Genomic DNA, 16853 nt, shown 5'->3' with positions numbered 1-16853 from the left:
AAATATTGCCTGGCCCTGTGCCATCTTCATGATAGTTGGTATGTTTGGGCCCACTGTTGGGGCTATTGTGTTAATCCATCTCATTCAAGGTTTCCCTCATTTTTGCTGACCCTCTACTTTACCAAATATGATGTCCTTTTCTCTTGGTTTAGGCAGGTGATATAATCCCCAAGGGACTGCTAGAAAGCTTCCCTTCACTTACTTCTTCTGTAAAATGGGAATATTAACACCTGCTTTGATCTTTTCCTCTTTTGAAAACACTGAGATAGGATCAACTAAAAACAATGCTTCTCCTTGCCTACTTTGTTGTTTTTAGGTGTTTCTTAAATTATCTGACCATATTTTTTTTTTTATAGCAGAGTCACCTGGGGTGTTTTTTAAAAGCAGATTCCCAGGCCCCACTCAGATCAATAGAACTAGAATCCCTAGGGGTGAGGCCTAGTGATTTTCCCGGGAATATGCATTTGCAGCAAGCACCATAGGTGAGTCTCATGCACTCTTCATTTGGAGGACCACTGCTTTAAAAGGATAAAACACTTTAAGGCACAAATTGTCTTCAGAGTATAGAAATATTATCTATTACCTTTGGAAAGGACTACTGGAAGAGGAAATGGATTTAGTTTGGCTCTGATCAAGGCCAAAATCAGGAACAATAATTTAGTTTCTCACCACCACCTATTGACCTCACTTAGCTCACAGTGTGAAGCGGCTAAATGGCAACAATCACCAAGCAGGCCTCCTTAGAGGAAGGCACAAAAAAAAAAAGAATGATTTTGGTGAATACTTTCCTCTGTCCATGCCTCCATTCAGCTGTTGATTGATCGAATAATTTATTCTCCCTCCCTTCCTTCCTTATCTCCTTCCTTCCTCCCTCTCCCCTCCTCTCTTTTTATTAAATGCTTATGCCTGCTCTGTGTGCTAAGGCAGAGACAAATTAAAATAATGCAGATTTTTCCTCTTTATATGAATATCTCCTTTTGAAATTTTTTATTTCACTTTTTCTAACAGCAACATAGAAAAAAAGATCATAAAAATAAAATTTTAAATTGTCCATCACGTATGTAATAGCACTTGGTATTGCTAATGATATTAGGGAGCAGGCCTTAGGCTAGGTAATACCACTGTCAAGCCTGCCCAGGCTCCAGGACTTTGTGGTTGCTACTGAACTCATGAAGGCATTAGACATCACCACACACAAAAATGCCAATAGAGACTTCATGGTGTACACCCAGGGGATACTTGGGAATGGCAGAAAGATGAATAATGAGTACAACTACAAACAATATAGTATACACATAGTAAGCCAGAAAATTGCCTTGGGAATTTGGCAAAGAAGGTTAAGCCAACATTGCTGAGACCCATAGACATCTATCTGCCCACACAAAACAGTGACTTCCCAAAGTTGAATTAACTTGGTTAGTTGTTTGTATTCCATGTGGAAAGTAAGGGCACTAACAGGCACTGGACTGTGAGTAAGAAAACTTAGCTGTCTTTCCCCCTCCTTTTCTCTTCTGACCAACTTATCTTTCCCTCCTTATCCCAAATAAAATTCACTTGGGTGGTACTAAACAAAAGAGCTGAGGTAGCTAACCTATCCAAATAATTGTGTCTTGATGTTAATTTCCTCTCTAAAAACAAAGAAAGGAAGAAAACATTAGGCTAACTGAGCAAGTGAATTACTCATCTTTAGTTGAATCCTTTTTTTTTTTTCCAGTTACTATAATAACTAATTTCTAAAATTAAAAGATTGGTTCAATTTTAGAATATGCAACGGGCTTTACTGTATGAGTTGAAGTATATTGATGTGTGTGTTCTTTTCGATGACAGTGGGTAAGAGCATGCAGGCTAGGGTGGATACCCCACTACCTCAAAGGCACATTCTTAAATTCTGGCAAGAGTACTTCTTTCAGACTTGGCAGTGCTTGTACCTAATCCCTAAGGAAAGACTTCACTTAGTGCAAATAACTCTCCCTCCCTTTCTGCATGAGGGAGAACAGGCCTGGAGGAGGCCTGGCTCTCCACTGAGATCCTCTTTACTGAATCCTCTGGGCCTCTGACTTTCCTCATTGCTCAGATTAGGGCTGGGAAACAAATGGCTATGTTGTTTGACCTTCTTTGAAGGAAGCATAAACACTCTTAGAAATCACAAGGAAGTGACCACCGTTCCCTTCTGTCTAACTAGGGACTGTCGATTTGCATCCTCCCACTCCCAGCCCACAAAAGAAAACCAATTTTTCCCCTCTGTGTGTTTCTTTGTGTGTGTGTACGCATGAATGAGATCATACAGGAAGGCTAAATATGAAGGTAGAGCTGCAGGACCCTGTACTTGAACTATGGGATAGTGATGCACGTCCTGTAGGTCCACTACATGTCCTGTTGGTCCACTGTCTAGGCATTGCTCTCAGCTTGACCTCAATACTCTGAATTCCAGTGTGGGGGAGTGGGGGAGGGGGGTAGCTGAGTGAGGTGGAGAGTTAGAAGGTTTGGCAGTTTGAGGGTTTGGCAAAGCATTCGGGTCATCTTCGGAGTTCAAGCTCAGGCATTATTGTTAATGATTAAATACTTCAATGTTCTATAGCTGCTAAATAGCTGTGTAGCCTAATGGAAGTCATTTTCTCTCTCTGGGTTTCAGTTTAGTCCTTTATGATGAGAGGGCAAGACTAGATGACATCAAAGGTCAAAACTCCATGGATTTTATGATCATACTAGGTTGGAAGAGGAACATCCTGCCATATGGTGTTATATCAGCTTAATTTTCCTAATCTGTTGAGGTTTCAGTTTTCAATTTGTTGTTAGGGAGACTCTCTTAAAATCAAATCCTAAACCTCATATTTGACCTACCCAATTGGTTTCCTCATTTGGGGAAAAAAAGCAGTTATTTACAAGTTAGCAGCAGATTAGTAACAGTCTGGTTCAATTAAAGTCAATTGTTAGGTCAGACACAGAATCTCAGAGGAGACTCAAGACAAGCTGTGGCCTCCCTTGATTGTCTTTCTGGGGAGGGAAAAAGGTCATGTAGGTGACACCATCTCCCAACAGGAGAATTATGGGAAATCCTTTTACAGTTCTGCCTGGTTCAGTCACCAAGGGTCTCCTAGGCACTCCGTGAGGTTATGGAGTGGAAGCAAAGGGGCTCTTTGGAGATTCTGATTGGTATATGTGCTCACAGCAAAACAGGGGTCTATGCTTGTTTTTCCCAAACTACACTTGTGTGTGCCTGTCACACATACTGGCATACTTCAAAACAATGTGCATGGCCTCGTAGAGCCAAGGTCAAAGGCCGACAGCTGCCTGGACCATGTGCTCTCCTGGGGCACTGGTTGCTGGGCCATGAAGTCTGCATTCCCAAGCTTCACGATGCTATTCCTTTTGGTTTTCCTTCCCTAGTGGGTCCCTGTCAAAGTTGTTGAGTCATCTATTTAGGGTGAATTTGAGCCAGTACTTAGAGGACAGCAACATGGTGATGGGCACATCTAACATATCTAATCACCTTCCCTCCTGGGGGCTCAGTGTCATTGGGGGAGCCTTCTTCAAGTATAACATCCTGTGGGGGACCCTCCCTGTGGGATCCCGGTTCATAGCACCAGTGATTCTGAGAACAGGACCGTGGCGCACTGAGGGGAGGACTGTGATAGATCATGTTGGGAACCTAGTTCTCATTTCCCATTTGGTTGGAATGGCCCTTCTGCAGCATCTTTGGATATTAAATGAAGAGTCAGTCGTGAGGATGCTGAGATTCCCCAGCTGGGCCCCTGAGAGAGCCCCTTCGATGATTCACCAGCTGCAGGGAAATGCTGCAGGTTTGTTCTGTGGGTGCCCTGCCTCTGGGGAGACCTACTCAGGGTAACTCTGCCTCAACTTCCTTACCAAGTAATCCCCCCATCTCTAAACTCCTGCTCTGGCTCCTTTGCCTCCTTCTAGAGCTTCTCAGCAGAGAGAGAATCTTCGGGAGTTGATGTTCATCTTGGTGACGCCAATGAGCTTGAGTGGAGTGGAGAGACTGAAGGGGGAGGCAAGAGGGGAGTCACAGGAGAGATCGGACAACTCATCCCGTTCCTCCAGCTCATAGGTGGCATCATTCAGCATTCTCCTGTGAAGGTGGCAGGTCTGTTCAATCTTCAGTTTATTGATGTCACTGCGCAGGCGCATGAGCTGTCTCGCCAATTGCTGGTCCTGCAGCTGCATCTCTGTCTAGAAAGAAGGAGGAGGTATCAGCAAATAGTGGGGTAAGGGGCCTGACAAGTACAGACCCATTAATAGGAGATCTAGTTTATGTCTTAGATTATTAAACAGTCCACCCTGGAAATATAAGCACTTTCCTAGCATACCAAAAACAAACAAACAAAAACAAACCCATTCCCATCAAGTCATTTTCTACTCATAGAGACCCTATAGGACAGAGTAGAACTGCTCCACAGCGTTTCCAAGGAGCAGCTGGTGGATTCCAACTGCTGACCTTTTTGTTGGCAGCCGTGCTCTTAACCATTGCGCCACCAGGGTGCCAATATTCCTAGTACAGGGAGGTGAAAAGACACAGAAAGCAACACGACAAATGAGAGTATGCTTGTAAAACAATAGTTTGTGCTAAAAGAGATAATATGCCTAACCAGTTGCCATGGAGTTGATTCAGACTCATGGCGACCCCACGTATGTCAGAATAGAACTATGTTCCATAGGATTTTCAGTGGCTGATTTTTAAGAAGTAGATCGCCAGTCCTTTCTTCTTAGGCACTTCTGGATGGACTTGAATCTCCAACCTTTCGGATAGCAGTTAGCAGCCTACTGTGTTAACTGCACCACCCACCGACTTCATACTACGCCATACTATGCTTCATACAACAGAGGAGTCTATCAGTCCTGACTTAGAGATACTTTCAATTCAGTCTCATTGTTAGAGATATATACAGATGGAGTAAAAGTCCAAAGAAATGCATGGGAATGAAAAATACCAAATTCAGGAGCACAGTTACCTCTAGGTGGACAGGAAGGAATGTTATTGGGGAAGGTATACAGTGGCTTCATCAGTATTGGTAATGTTTTATATCTTATGCTTGGTTGTGGGTGTGCTGTTATTATTCTTTAAAGATGTTAGAATTTTTAAATATTTCTGAAATATTTCTTAATAGTCAAACATAGAAATATGTTAATATTTATTGCATGTTTTTCTACAAACCAGGCACTGCTCTAAATCCTTCATTGTATATTAACATATAACAGTTCATCTTTATTACAACTCTGTGAGGTAATATTGCCATCATCATCTACATTTTATAGATGAAGATGCTGAAGCACAGCAAAGTAAGCAATTTGTGCCAAGTCAGAGCTGGGATTATGAACCCAGACAGTCAGTCTCCAGAACCCAAACCACTGACAACTACATTCTTCTGCCTCTTAAGGTATCATTAGATTGTGGTGGTTGGAGTCAGTTGTCTTCTCAATGATCTATCAGAAGGTTCATGATATTTTTAGTGCTTTCATGTTTCCTAACTGAGGAAGGGATATGAGAATAACTCCTTACCTGGCCTATTAGTCACAGTTCCCAGAATTCATTTACATATTTAACCTTGTTGGAACTTCACAACAACCCCAGAGGTACCAGCAGGGCAGTTTGGTTGAGTATTTTACAAGACAGGAAACTGGAACTCAGAGAGCTTCAATGAGTTGCTCAGTTGCACAGTTGTGATGTGGCAGGGATGGGATTAGAGCTCATGGGAACTCTTTGGCCTCCTAGTGCCTTCATCACTACCTACTTGACACAGGATCCTATTCTTTCTCACTCTTTACTCTGCCACACTTGCAAGTGGTTATTGTTGAAGTATTTTTATGTACTCATGCTCAGCTATGTCCTTCAACTTGTACTTGAAGCAAAACAGATTTGGAAAAATCAAGCATGAGATTCCAGAGAAACCCTCCTTGTGGTTAGGAAAATGAATGCAAATGTTCTCACTTTTCCCCTTTTCAGGTTTGGAACAGAGTGCATCTCTGTTAAGTGATCCATTATTCTTCTCTTTCATTTTTTATGCACTTCTACAGATTTGCAGATCTTTTTTCTCTCAACTTCATAGATGAGAAATATCAAGATATAAAGCTTTGCTCGGAAGTCAGCAAAGTATTTAATGGCAAAATTGAGATTAAAGTTCATAGACCCCAATTCATTAGTTTACTTCTCAATCAAAATTTCTTGCCAATCAGGAATTCTGTTGACCTAGGATAGTACCAAATTAATGAGTACAGGCTCACCATAGGATGGTTAGTCATGCATACATTCTTTATGGAACACCTAGCCATGCCTGGAACTGGGCTAGATGCTGCCTAAACCCTTCTGAAGGAGATGGATGTCAAATCTGTCTGAAAGATGGCACTAGCTCACACTCATTGTCTTGTGTAAGGTGGTCCTCCAGAGAGTTTTGTTTGTACCACTTCTCTTTCGGATATTCTATAATTGGAAGGTAGATTTTTTTTTTTTTTTTAAGCTAGCAGCCCTATGGTTTAGATTTGAACTTTGGCTTCAGGAATTTAATCTTTGTTCTAAAAAGATAGTTTAAAGTTAGAGAGCTTCAGACTTGAGTAGATGTCTGGGACTATCTGTGAGATGGTGCCTGCCAGTGGGTACATGGAGATTGGTGGTGGTGGCTATTTTCTATGGCTGATAAGCCTGTTGCTGTCAAGCCAATTCTGACTCATAGTGATCCTATAGGACAGAGTAGAACTGCCCCATAGGGTTTCCAAGGCTGTAATCTTTATGGAAGTACACTGCCACATCTTTCTTCTGTTGGTGGAGTCACTGATGGGTTCGAGATGCTGACCTTTTGATTAACAGCTGAGCACTTAACCACAGTCAGAAAACAATTTAGAATTTAAAGCCTATCACAGTCAGTCGAAAAGAGAGATGATAGGTACATGTCCAGTTTCTTTGACTGGACAAAGGCAACCTCAGTGGATAACCTCACACTTCTGTTTAGCTTATATGCATTCAGCTCTACAAAAGAGAAAGGTGAGAAATGAAATCACAATTTGAATAGTGATTCTGGCCATCCCACTAGTTTATGCCCTGAGTGAATATAAGAGGGAGTGGTACATCTGCTGTTTCATCAGCAGACCTTGGTTCTGAGGGTGTCTCAGCATATTTCATCCTAGGATTTGCTGAGGACTCTAATATTTAAAACTTCAGGATACATATTTTTTGTTATGACTCCCTGAATATAAATCAATTGCTTCATCAGATGCATGATCAAAGGAACATTGTTCTTTTCAGGAAAGAACCAGGGAAAACTGGCTGTGTTGGACCTATTATCATCTATTCTGTGGTCCACATAAAGGATTTTCCAAGGGTGACTTTATGTCTTGAATACTAACTTGAGCCGCATAGCTTTTCCAAGTCTCTTGAGAAAAATGTGCAGGGTTAAGAGGCTTAATTTTCTTTTTAATAAAAAAAAAAAACTTAAAAAAATTAACTTAAGTCAGAAGCATGGTAGTTACTTAGGAAGGAGCAGAAGGCTGTGATGCAGTTAAAGAGAGCAGAGGGAGGCATAACAAGACGGCAAAGTAAATGAACACTCCCATATACTCCCCCAGCAACCAACTCACTGAACAACAAATAAAAACAAGCACAGACTGAGATCTTGGAATTCCAGGCAGCAGTTGAGGAATTGAAGAATCTGGGTGAGTCCAGAAGCATGGGAGAGAAGGAACAGGGTCAGCACAGAAACTGAGAGATCCTACCTGCTAACATCAGAAGCATGTGCTCATCCCAGCCATTTTGGGATAGGACTGGATTAACACCTCAAGCAAGGAACACAGAAAGGGAGTATGTCTGAGGAAGCTCTAGTCAAAATTTTTTAAGGTAGCACAAATTAGCCGTGGGAGTTTGCAGGCTGAGCAAGTGGGTGGGGGTGAAGGAAGATCTTGACACTGCATGAGAGTACTGTTAAACCTCCCTGAGGCCAGAAACTAATACGAGCTCTAGGACCAGAAAGAGCTGCAAGGGCAACAGGGTGAGGGGAATGGTCTAGACTGACAGGCAAGCAGGAGGCAGCCCCTGGCAGGACACTGTGGGTAGTGGGTGTGCCAGTGCAAGGGCACCGGTGAGGGAAAGACTAAAAAAAACCTCACTGTCACTACAGTAAAGTCCATCCCCACCATGCACACCAGCTGAGGCATCCGGCAAACTCCACTCCTCCCGCACATGCATATTGAATCTCAGAGACCAAGCATACAGGTCTCTGGAATCAACTGGGGAGGAGGGGGAAGAAAAGATCTAAGTATAAGAGTACCATTTAGTGGTTCACAAGAGAAGATACAATCCTGCTGCCACTGAGTAATTCTAACAGGGAACCTGAAGTGGCTGCAGCGTATTGCCTCCTGGGATTTCTGAGCCTGTGAATCTTGGACAGAGCGGTCTGCTGTGTCTTTCTCCCATGTGAATGGCTGGGTGCAAGCCCAGCCTTTCAGTTGGCAACTGGACAATTGGACGCTCTCCCACAAGGACACCCAATCAGAAAATTTTCCTGCAATAAACAGAAAAAAAATTCAAAGATAACAAAATGGCTTAAGTTCAACACAAACTAGTAAAATACACAAAAACACAAGAGAAGAAGGAACACTCAAAAGCAAAACGTGAAAAAGAGGAAATCTCTCCTGTGGAGGCAAGAATAATGCAAAGAATTGATAATTTTCAGACTATGGTGCTAAATATGTTTTAAAAAGCAAAGCAAAACAAAACAAAACACACACACAGTAAACAAACTAGCAAAGTTCAGGAAACAAATGGAGGAACAAAACGAGTGATTCAACAAGGAATTTGAAAACATAAAAAAATCCAAAGAGAACTACTGGAACTGAAGAATAAAACATCTGATTTAGAAAAAGCAAGAAATACACTCAACAATACAGTCAACAAGCAGAAGATAGAATTCCTGAATTAGAAGACAAAATAACTGAACTCATCAAACCTCAAGAGAAACAAGAGAAAAGTGAACAAACCCAGAAAGAAATCTGGGATTCAATTAAGAAACCTAACATCAGAATGATTGGAATCCCAGAGCACCACAACAACAATAAAGACATAGAAACAATTTTCCAAGAGATAGAGAGAATTTCCCAGACCTGAGCAGAGATCAAGCTTGCAAATACAGGAAGTTACGTGAAACCTAATCAGGAGAGAAAAAAAAAAATCAACTCTGTGACATATACTAATAAAATTCTTGAAAACCAAAGACAAGGAGAGAATTTTGAAAGCAACAAAAGACAAACAGAATTTAACATACCAAGTGTCTTTCATAAGCATCAGTGTGGACTTCTCCACCAAAACTCTAGAGGCCAGAAGACAATGGAGTGACATATATAAAATACTGAACCAAAATAATTGTCAACCAAGAATGCTTTACCTAGTAAAGCTGTCATTAAAAAATGAAGGGGTAATCAAGACATTCCCAAAGAAACAGAAGCTCTGGGAATTTACCACTACCAGACCAATTTTGCAAGTATTACTCAAGGGAGTACTCTAAATGGAAAGGCAAGAACAGTTAGACGTAAGTACAAACTAAACTTATCAAATATAGGTTGTACATTGATGGTAATGGAGACATGCCAACAGAAATGGGGGAAGGAAGAGCATATCAGGAATAGAGTTATTATGTTAAGGTTGTATGTTAACAATTATTCATATGCTAGATGCTGTAGTAATTATAAGTCATGTAAGGTGACATATGTGGTAACCACTAAGAAACCACCAAGAAGAAACACTCAGGAGAAAAGAAGCAAATTAACAAAAAGGCTCATCACAAGAAAGCACCCAAATACAAAGAAAAACAGAAAAATCAGTATGTTAAACAAACAACATATAAAATACTCAAAAAACAAAATGAGTGAGGAAGGCAATTTGTTTTCAGTAATAACCTTAAATGTTCTAAACACCCCATGCAAAAGGCAGAGAGTGGCAGAATGAATAATAATAATAACAAAAACAAACCATGATCTATCCCTTTTCTCTCTACCAAAAACCCACCTTAGACACAAGGACACATACTGAAAATGCAAGATGGAGAAAAATATTCCGTGCAACCAGTAAAACAAAAAAGAGCAGGCGTAGTCATACTAATATCAGATAAAATAGACTTAGACTTAAAATCAAAATCTGTTACAAGAGATAAAGGAGGACATCACATAACAATCAAAGAACCAATTACATAACAATTATAAATATATATGCACCTAACAGCAATGTACTAAGATACATGAAATAGATTCTGACTAATATGAAAGGAGAAATAGACAATTTCACAATAATAATAGAGGACTTCAACACATCATTTTCAATTACAGACAGAACATCTAAAAAGAAAATCATTAAAGATATTGAGAACTTAAATAAAACCATAAGCCAATTGAACCTAATGGACATATGTAGAACACTCCACTCAACAACAGAACGATACACATTCTTCTCCAGAGCACATGGATCATTTTGCAGAATAGAACATATGCTAGATAACAAAACAAGCCTCAAAAAATTTAGAAAGATCAAAAAATTATACAAGGCATCTTCCTGGAACATAGTGGCATGAAACTAGAAATCAACAACAGGTTAAATAAGGAAAAAAAATAATTACATGGAAATGAAATAATACACAACTTAAAAATTATTCTGTCATATGAGAAATCAAAAATGAAACTAAAAATTCCTAGAACCAAACAAAAATGAAAACACAACATATCAAAACCTTTGGGACACAGCAAAAGCAGTACTCAGAGGGAAATTTATAGCAATAAATGCCTACATTTAAAAAGAAGAAAGATCCATAATCACTACCTTAAACCAACAACTTTAACAAATAAAAAAGAAGAGCAAAAGAAGCCAAAACCAACTAGAAAAAAAGCAATAATAAAAATCAGGGCAGAATTAAATGAATTAGAAAATAGAAAAAAAATTGAAAGAATTAACAAAATCAGAAGTTGGCTCTTTGAAAGGATCGACAAAATAGACAAACCACTGGCCAGATTGACAAAAGAAAAAAATCCAGAAGAGGCAAATAACCAAATTAAGAAAAGAAATTGGAGACATTACAACTGATCCATCAGAGATAAAGAAGATTTTAACTGATCAGTATGAAAAATTATACTCCAAAAAATTGAAGGCCTAGACGAAATGGACAAATTCCTAGAAACACACCACCTACCCAAATTAAACACAGAGGTAGAAAATTTAAACAGACCCATTACAAAACAAATTGAGGATGTCATCAAAAACTACCAAAAAATAAAATAAAATAAAACCCAGGACTAGATAGCTACTTTGGAGATTCTACCAAACATTCAGAGACAAGTTGACATCAATCCTACTCAGCCTCTTCAAAAACACGCTCTATGAACACGCTCTATGAAGCCAGCATACCCCTGGTATGGAAACCAGGTAAGAGACATCACAAAGAAAGAAAACTACAGACCAATATCCCTTATGAACATATATGCAAAAATTTTCAACAGAACGCTAGCAAATATCAATTGGCATAACATAGTTTATAAAGAATATGTTCGAGGTTCTATTTTGGTGAATAGCATCTGTGGTCTTAAAACCCTGTGAGCGGCCATCTAGGATACTTCACTGGTCTCACCCCTTTGGGAGTAAGGAAGAATGAGGAAAACTAAAGATACAAGGGAAAGATTAGTCCAAAGGACTAATGGACCACATCTACCACAGCCTCCCATCTACCACAGCCTCCACTAGACTGAGTCCTGTACATCGAGATGGTGCCTGGCTACCACCACTGACTGCTCTGACAGGGATCACAATAGAGGGTCCCAGACAGAGCTGGAGAAAAATGTAGAACAAAATTCTAACTCAAAAAGAAAGACCAGACTTGCTGGCCTGACAGAGACTGGAGAAAACCTGAGAGTATGGCCCCCGACACCCTTTCAGCTCAGTAATAAGGTCATTCTTGAGGTTCATCCTTCAGCCAAAGATTGAACAGGCCCGTGGAACAAAACAAAACTAAAAGGGTGCACCAGCCCTGGGGCAGGAACTGGAAGGCAGGAGGGAACAGGAAAGCTGGTAAAAGGGAACCCAGGGTTGAGAAGGGAGAGTGTTGACATGTTGTGGGGTTGTTAACCAGTGTCATGGAACAATGTGTGTACTGTTTGATGAGAAACTAGTTAGTTCTGTAACACTTCATCTAAAGTACAATTAAAAAAAAAAAAAAAGAAATTTGGCCCCCAGACCCTCTGTTAACCCAGAACTAAAATCATTCCCGAAGCCAACTCTTCAGACAAAGATTAGACTGGACTGTTGTTGTTGTTGTTGTTAGGTGCCGTCGAGTTGGTTCCAACCCATAGCGACCCTATGCACAACAGAACGAAACACTGCCCTGTCCTGCACCATCCTTACAATCATTGTTATGCTTGAGCTTATTGTTGCAGCCACTGTGTCAATCCACCTCATTGAGGGTCTTCCACTTTTCCGCTGACCCTGTACTCTGCCAAGTGTGATGGCCTTCTCCAGGGACCAATTCCTCCTAACAACATGTCCAAAGTATGTAAGATGCAGTCGGAGCATTCTGGCTGCACTTCTTCCAAGACAGATTTGTTCGTTCTTCGTCAACACCACAATTCAAAGGCGTCAACTCTTCTTCGTTCTTCCTTATTCATTGTTCAGCTTTCACATGCATATAATGCGATTGAAAACACCATGGCTTGGGTCAGGCGCACCTTAGTCTTCAGGGTGATATCCTTGCTCTTCAACACTTTGAAGAGGTCCTTTGCAGCAGATTTACCCAATGCAATGCATCTTTTGATTTCTTGACTGCTGCTTCCATGGGTGTTGATTGTGGATCCAAGTAAAATGAAATCCTTGACAACTTCAATCTTTTCTCCATTTATCAGGATGTTGCTCACTGGTCCAGTTGTGAGGATTTTTGTTTTCTTTATGTTGAGGTGCAGTCCATACTGAAGGCTGTGGTCTTTGATCTTCATTAGTAAGTGCTTCAATTCCTCTTGACTTTCAACAAGCATGGTTGTGTCATCTGCATAATGCAGGTTGTTAATGTGTCTTCCTCCAATCCTGATGCCCCGTTCTTCTTCATATAGTCCAGCTTCTTGTATTATCTGTTCAGCATACAGATTAAATAGGTATGGTGAAAGAATACAGCCCTGGCGCACACCTTTCCTGACTTTAAACCAATCAGTATCCCCTTGTTCTTCCAAACAACTGCCTCTTGATCTATATACAGGTTCCTCATGAGCAAAATTAAGTGTTCAGGAATTCCCATTCTTTGCAATGTTATCCATAGTTTGTTATGATCCACGCAGTCAAATGCCTTTGCATAGTCAATAGAACACAGGTAAACATCCTTCTGGTATTCTCTGCTTTCAGCCAGGGTCCATCTGACATCAGCAATGATATCCCTGGTTCCACGTCCTCTTCTGAAACCAGCCTGAATTTCTGGCAGTTCCCTGTTGATATACTGCTGCAGCCATTTTTGAATGATCTTCAGCAAAATTTTGCTTGCGTGTGATATTAATGATATTGTTCTATAATTTCCACATTCTGTTGGATCACCTTTCTTGGGAATAGGCATAAATATGGATCTCTTCCAGTCAGTTGGCCAGGAAGCTGTCTTCCATATTTCTTGGCATAGACGAGTGAGCACCTCCAGCGCTGCATCTGTTTGTTGAAACATCTCAATTGATATTCCATCAATTCCTGGAGCGTTGTTTTTTGCCAATGTCTTCAGAGCAGCTTGGACTTCTTCCTTCAGTACCATCGGTTCCTGATCATATGCCACCTCTTGAAATGGTTGAACATTGACATTCTTTTTGGTATAATGACTCTGTGTATTCCTTCCATCTTCTGATGTTTCCTGTGTCATTTAATATTTTCCCCATGGAATCCTTCACTATTGCAGCTTGAGGCTTGAATTTTTTCTTCAGTTCTTTCAGCTTGAGAAATGCCGAGCGTGTTCTTCCCTTTTGGTTTTCCATCTCCAGCTCTTTGCACGTAATTATAATACTTTGTCTTCTCGAGAGGCCCTTTGAAATCTTCAGTTCTTTTGCTTCATCAATTCTTCCTTTTGCTTTAGCTGCTCGACGCTCAAGAGCAAGTTTCAGAGTCTCCTCTGACATCCATCTTGGTCTTTTCTTTCTTTCCTGTCTTTTCAGTGACTTCTTGCTTTCTTCATGGATGATGTCCTTGATGTCATTCCACAGCTCATCTGGTCTTTGGTCACTAGTGTTCAATGCGTCAAATCTGTTCTTCAGATGGTCTCTAAATTCAGGTGGAATATACTCAAGGTCATATTTTGGCTCTTGTGGACTTGCTCTGATTTTCTTCAGTTTCAGCTTGAACTTGCATATGAGCAATTGATGGTCTGTTCCACAGTTGGCTGCCCCCCTGGCCCTGTTCTGACTGATGATATTGAGCTTTTCCATCATCTATAAAACACAAAATACTCATGAAGAGTGTGTTTCTTAGTTCAAGTAGATACAAGAGGGTTAATGGGCAGCTCCTGTCGAGAGGTGAGATGAGAAGGCAGGAAGAGACAGGAGCCGGTTGAGTGAACACAGAAAACCTGGAGTGGAAAGGGGGAGTGTGCTGTCACATTACAGGGATTGCAACTACTGTCACATAACAAAAAGTGTGTAAATTTTTGTATGAGAAATTCACTTGAGCTGTAAACTTTCACCTAAACAAAATTAAAAAAAAAAAAATCTAGCCAATGGACTATCAAAGTATATTTTAAAAAATCATACATAATGACACTGGTGAGGAGTGAACTTCCTGGCACAAGTAGACACACGAGACTATGTGGGCAACTCCTGTCTGAAGGCAAGGTGAGAAGGAAGAGGGGGACAGGAGCTGGCTGAATGGACACAGGGAATATAGGGTAGAGAGGAGGAATGTGCTGTCTCGTTAGGAGGAGAGCAGCTAGGAGTACATAGCAAGATGTGTATAACTTTTTGTATGAGAAACTGACTTGATTTGTAAACTTTCACTTAAAGCACAGTAAATAAATCAATTAATTAAAAAAAACTTAGAAAACCCTGTTTGCATAGTGGTTAAGAGCTATAGCTGCTAACCAAAAGGTCAGCAGTTTCAATCCACCTGGTGCTCCTTGGAAACCCTATGAGGCAGTTCTACTCTGTCCTATAGGGTCCTTATGAGTTGGAATCAACTCAATGGAAACGATTTTTTTTTTAAATACTTAAAAAAAAAAACAAACACCATGATCAAGTGGGATTCATGACAAGGGTGGCTCAGCGTCAGAAAATCAAGGTAATCCACCACTTAAATAAAACAAAGGACCACATCATTATAGCAATTGACGCATTCAATAAAATTTGACACCCTTTTCTGCTAAAAACTCTTAGCAAAATAGGAATAGAAGGGAAATTCCTCAACATAATTAACGGCATATGTGAAAAACCAACAGTCAGTGTCATACTCAATGCAGAAAGGCTGAGAACTTTCCTCTGAGAATGGAAACAAGAAAAGGATGCCCATTATCACCATTCTTATTCAACATTGTACTGGAAGTCCTAGCCAGAGCAATAAGACAAGAAAGAGAAATAAAAGGTATCCACCCAAAATATGACTGGGGAAGAGCTGCCTCCTCAAAGTAGAGGCAACAATAACAAATTGGAAAAGAAGTAAAATTATCACTATTTACAGATGGCATGAAAACTCTAAAGATTCCACAAGAAAACTGCTGGAACTAATAAAAGAATTTAGCAACATTGCAGGATACAAGATCAACACACAAAAATCAGTTGGGTTCTTCTACACGACAAAGACTACTTTGAAAGAGAAATCAAGAAAACAATACCATTTACAATAGCCCCCAAATCAACAAAATACCTAGGGATTAACCTAATCAGGGACATAAAAGATTTTACAGTTGTTGTTGTTAGGTGCCATCAAGTTGATTCCAACTCATAGCACTGCCCATTCCTGTGCCATCCTCACAATGGTTGCTATGCTTGAGCGCATTGTTGCAGCCACTGTCTCAATCCATCTTGAGAAGGTCTTCCTCTTCTTTGCTGACCCTCTACTTTACCAAGCATGATATCCTTTTTCAGGGACTGCTCCCCCTGATAACATGTCCAAAGTATGTGAGATGAAGTCTTGCCATCCTTGCTTCCAATGAGCATTCTGCCTGTTCCTTCCAAGACAGATTTGTTCATTCTTCTGGCAGTCCATGGTATATTCAATATTCTTCTCCAACACCATAATTCAAAGGCATCAATTCTTCAGTCTTATTCATTGGTCAACTTTCCCAAGCATATGAGGTGATTGAAAACACCACGGCTTGGGTCAGGCACACCTTAGCCCTTAAAGTGACATCTTTGCTTTTTAACACTTTAAAGAGATCTTTTGCAGCAGATTTGCCCAGCGTAATGTGTCTTTTGATTTCTTGACTGCTGCTTCCAGGAACGTTGATTGTGGATCCAAGTAAAATGAAATCCTTTACAACTTCAATATTTCCTCCATTTATCTTGATGTTGCTTATTGGTCCAGTTCTAAGGGTTTTTGTTTTCTTTACATTGAGGTGTAACCCATACTGAAGGCTGTGGTCTTTGATTTTCATCAATAAGTGCTTCAAGTCCTCTTCACTTTCCGCAAGCAAGGTTGTGTCATCTACATTTCACAGATTGTTAATGAATCCTCCTCCAATCCTGATGCTGCATTCTTCTTCATATATAGAAGACTTATACAGTGAGAATTATAAAATGCTATTACCCAGAACCCAGTGCCGTTGATAGACTAAAACTGACTAAAAAAATGGAAAGACATTCCATGCTTAGGAAGCCTTAATATAGCGACAATGTCAATACTACCTAAAGCAGTCTACAGATTCAATGCA

The 16853-nt window shown here is 40.3% G+C and overlaps 1 protein-coding gene across 1 annotated transcript in view; it reads right to left on the bottom strand.

Annotated features, from left to right (window-relative positions):
* Positions 1-960: 960 nt before the first annotated feature.
* The window catches only part of FAM167A (family with sequence similarity 167 member A), a 67864-nt gene continuing 51971 nt past the window's right edge, over positions 961-16853 (bottom strand). Inside the window, exon 4 of the mRNA XM_049866438.1 lies at positions 961-4191. Coding sequence (XP_049722395.1) covers positions 3928-4191 — 264 coding nt within the window. The 3' untranslated portion in view covers positions 961-3927. The remainder of the gene's footprint in view (positions 4192-16853) is intronic.

The sequence above is a fragment of the Elephas maximus genome, chromosome 22 (genome assembly GCF_024166365.1).
Source record: "Elephas maximus indicus isolate mEleMax1 chromosome 22, mEleMax1 primary haplotype, whole genome shotgun sequence".
Taxonomy (NCBI): Eukaryota; Metazoa; Chordata; class Mammalia; order Proboscidea; family Elephantidae; genus Elephas; species Elephas maximus.
This window is presented reverse-complemented; position numbering and strand designations above follow the sequence as displayed.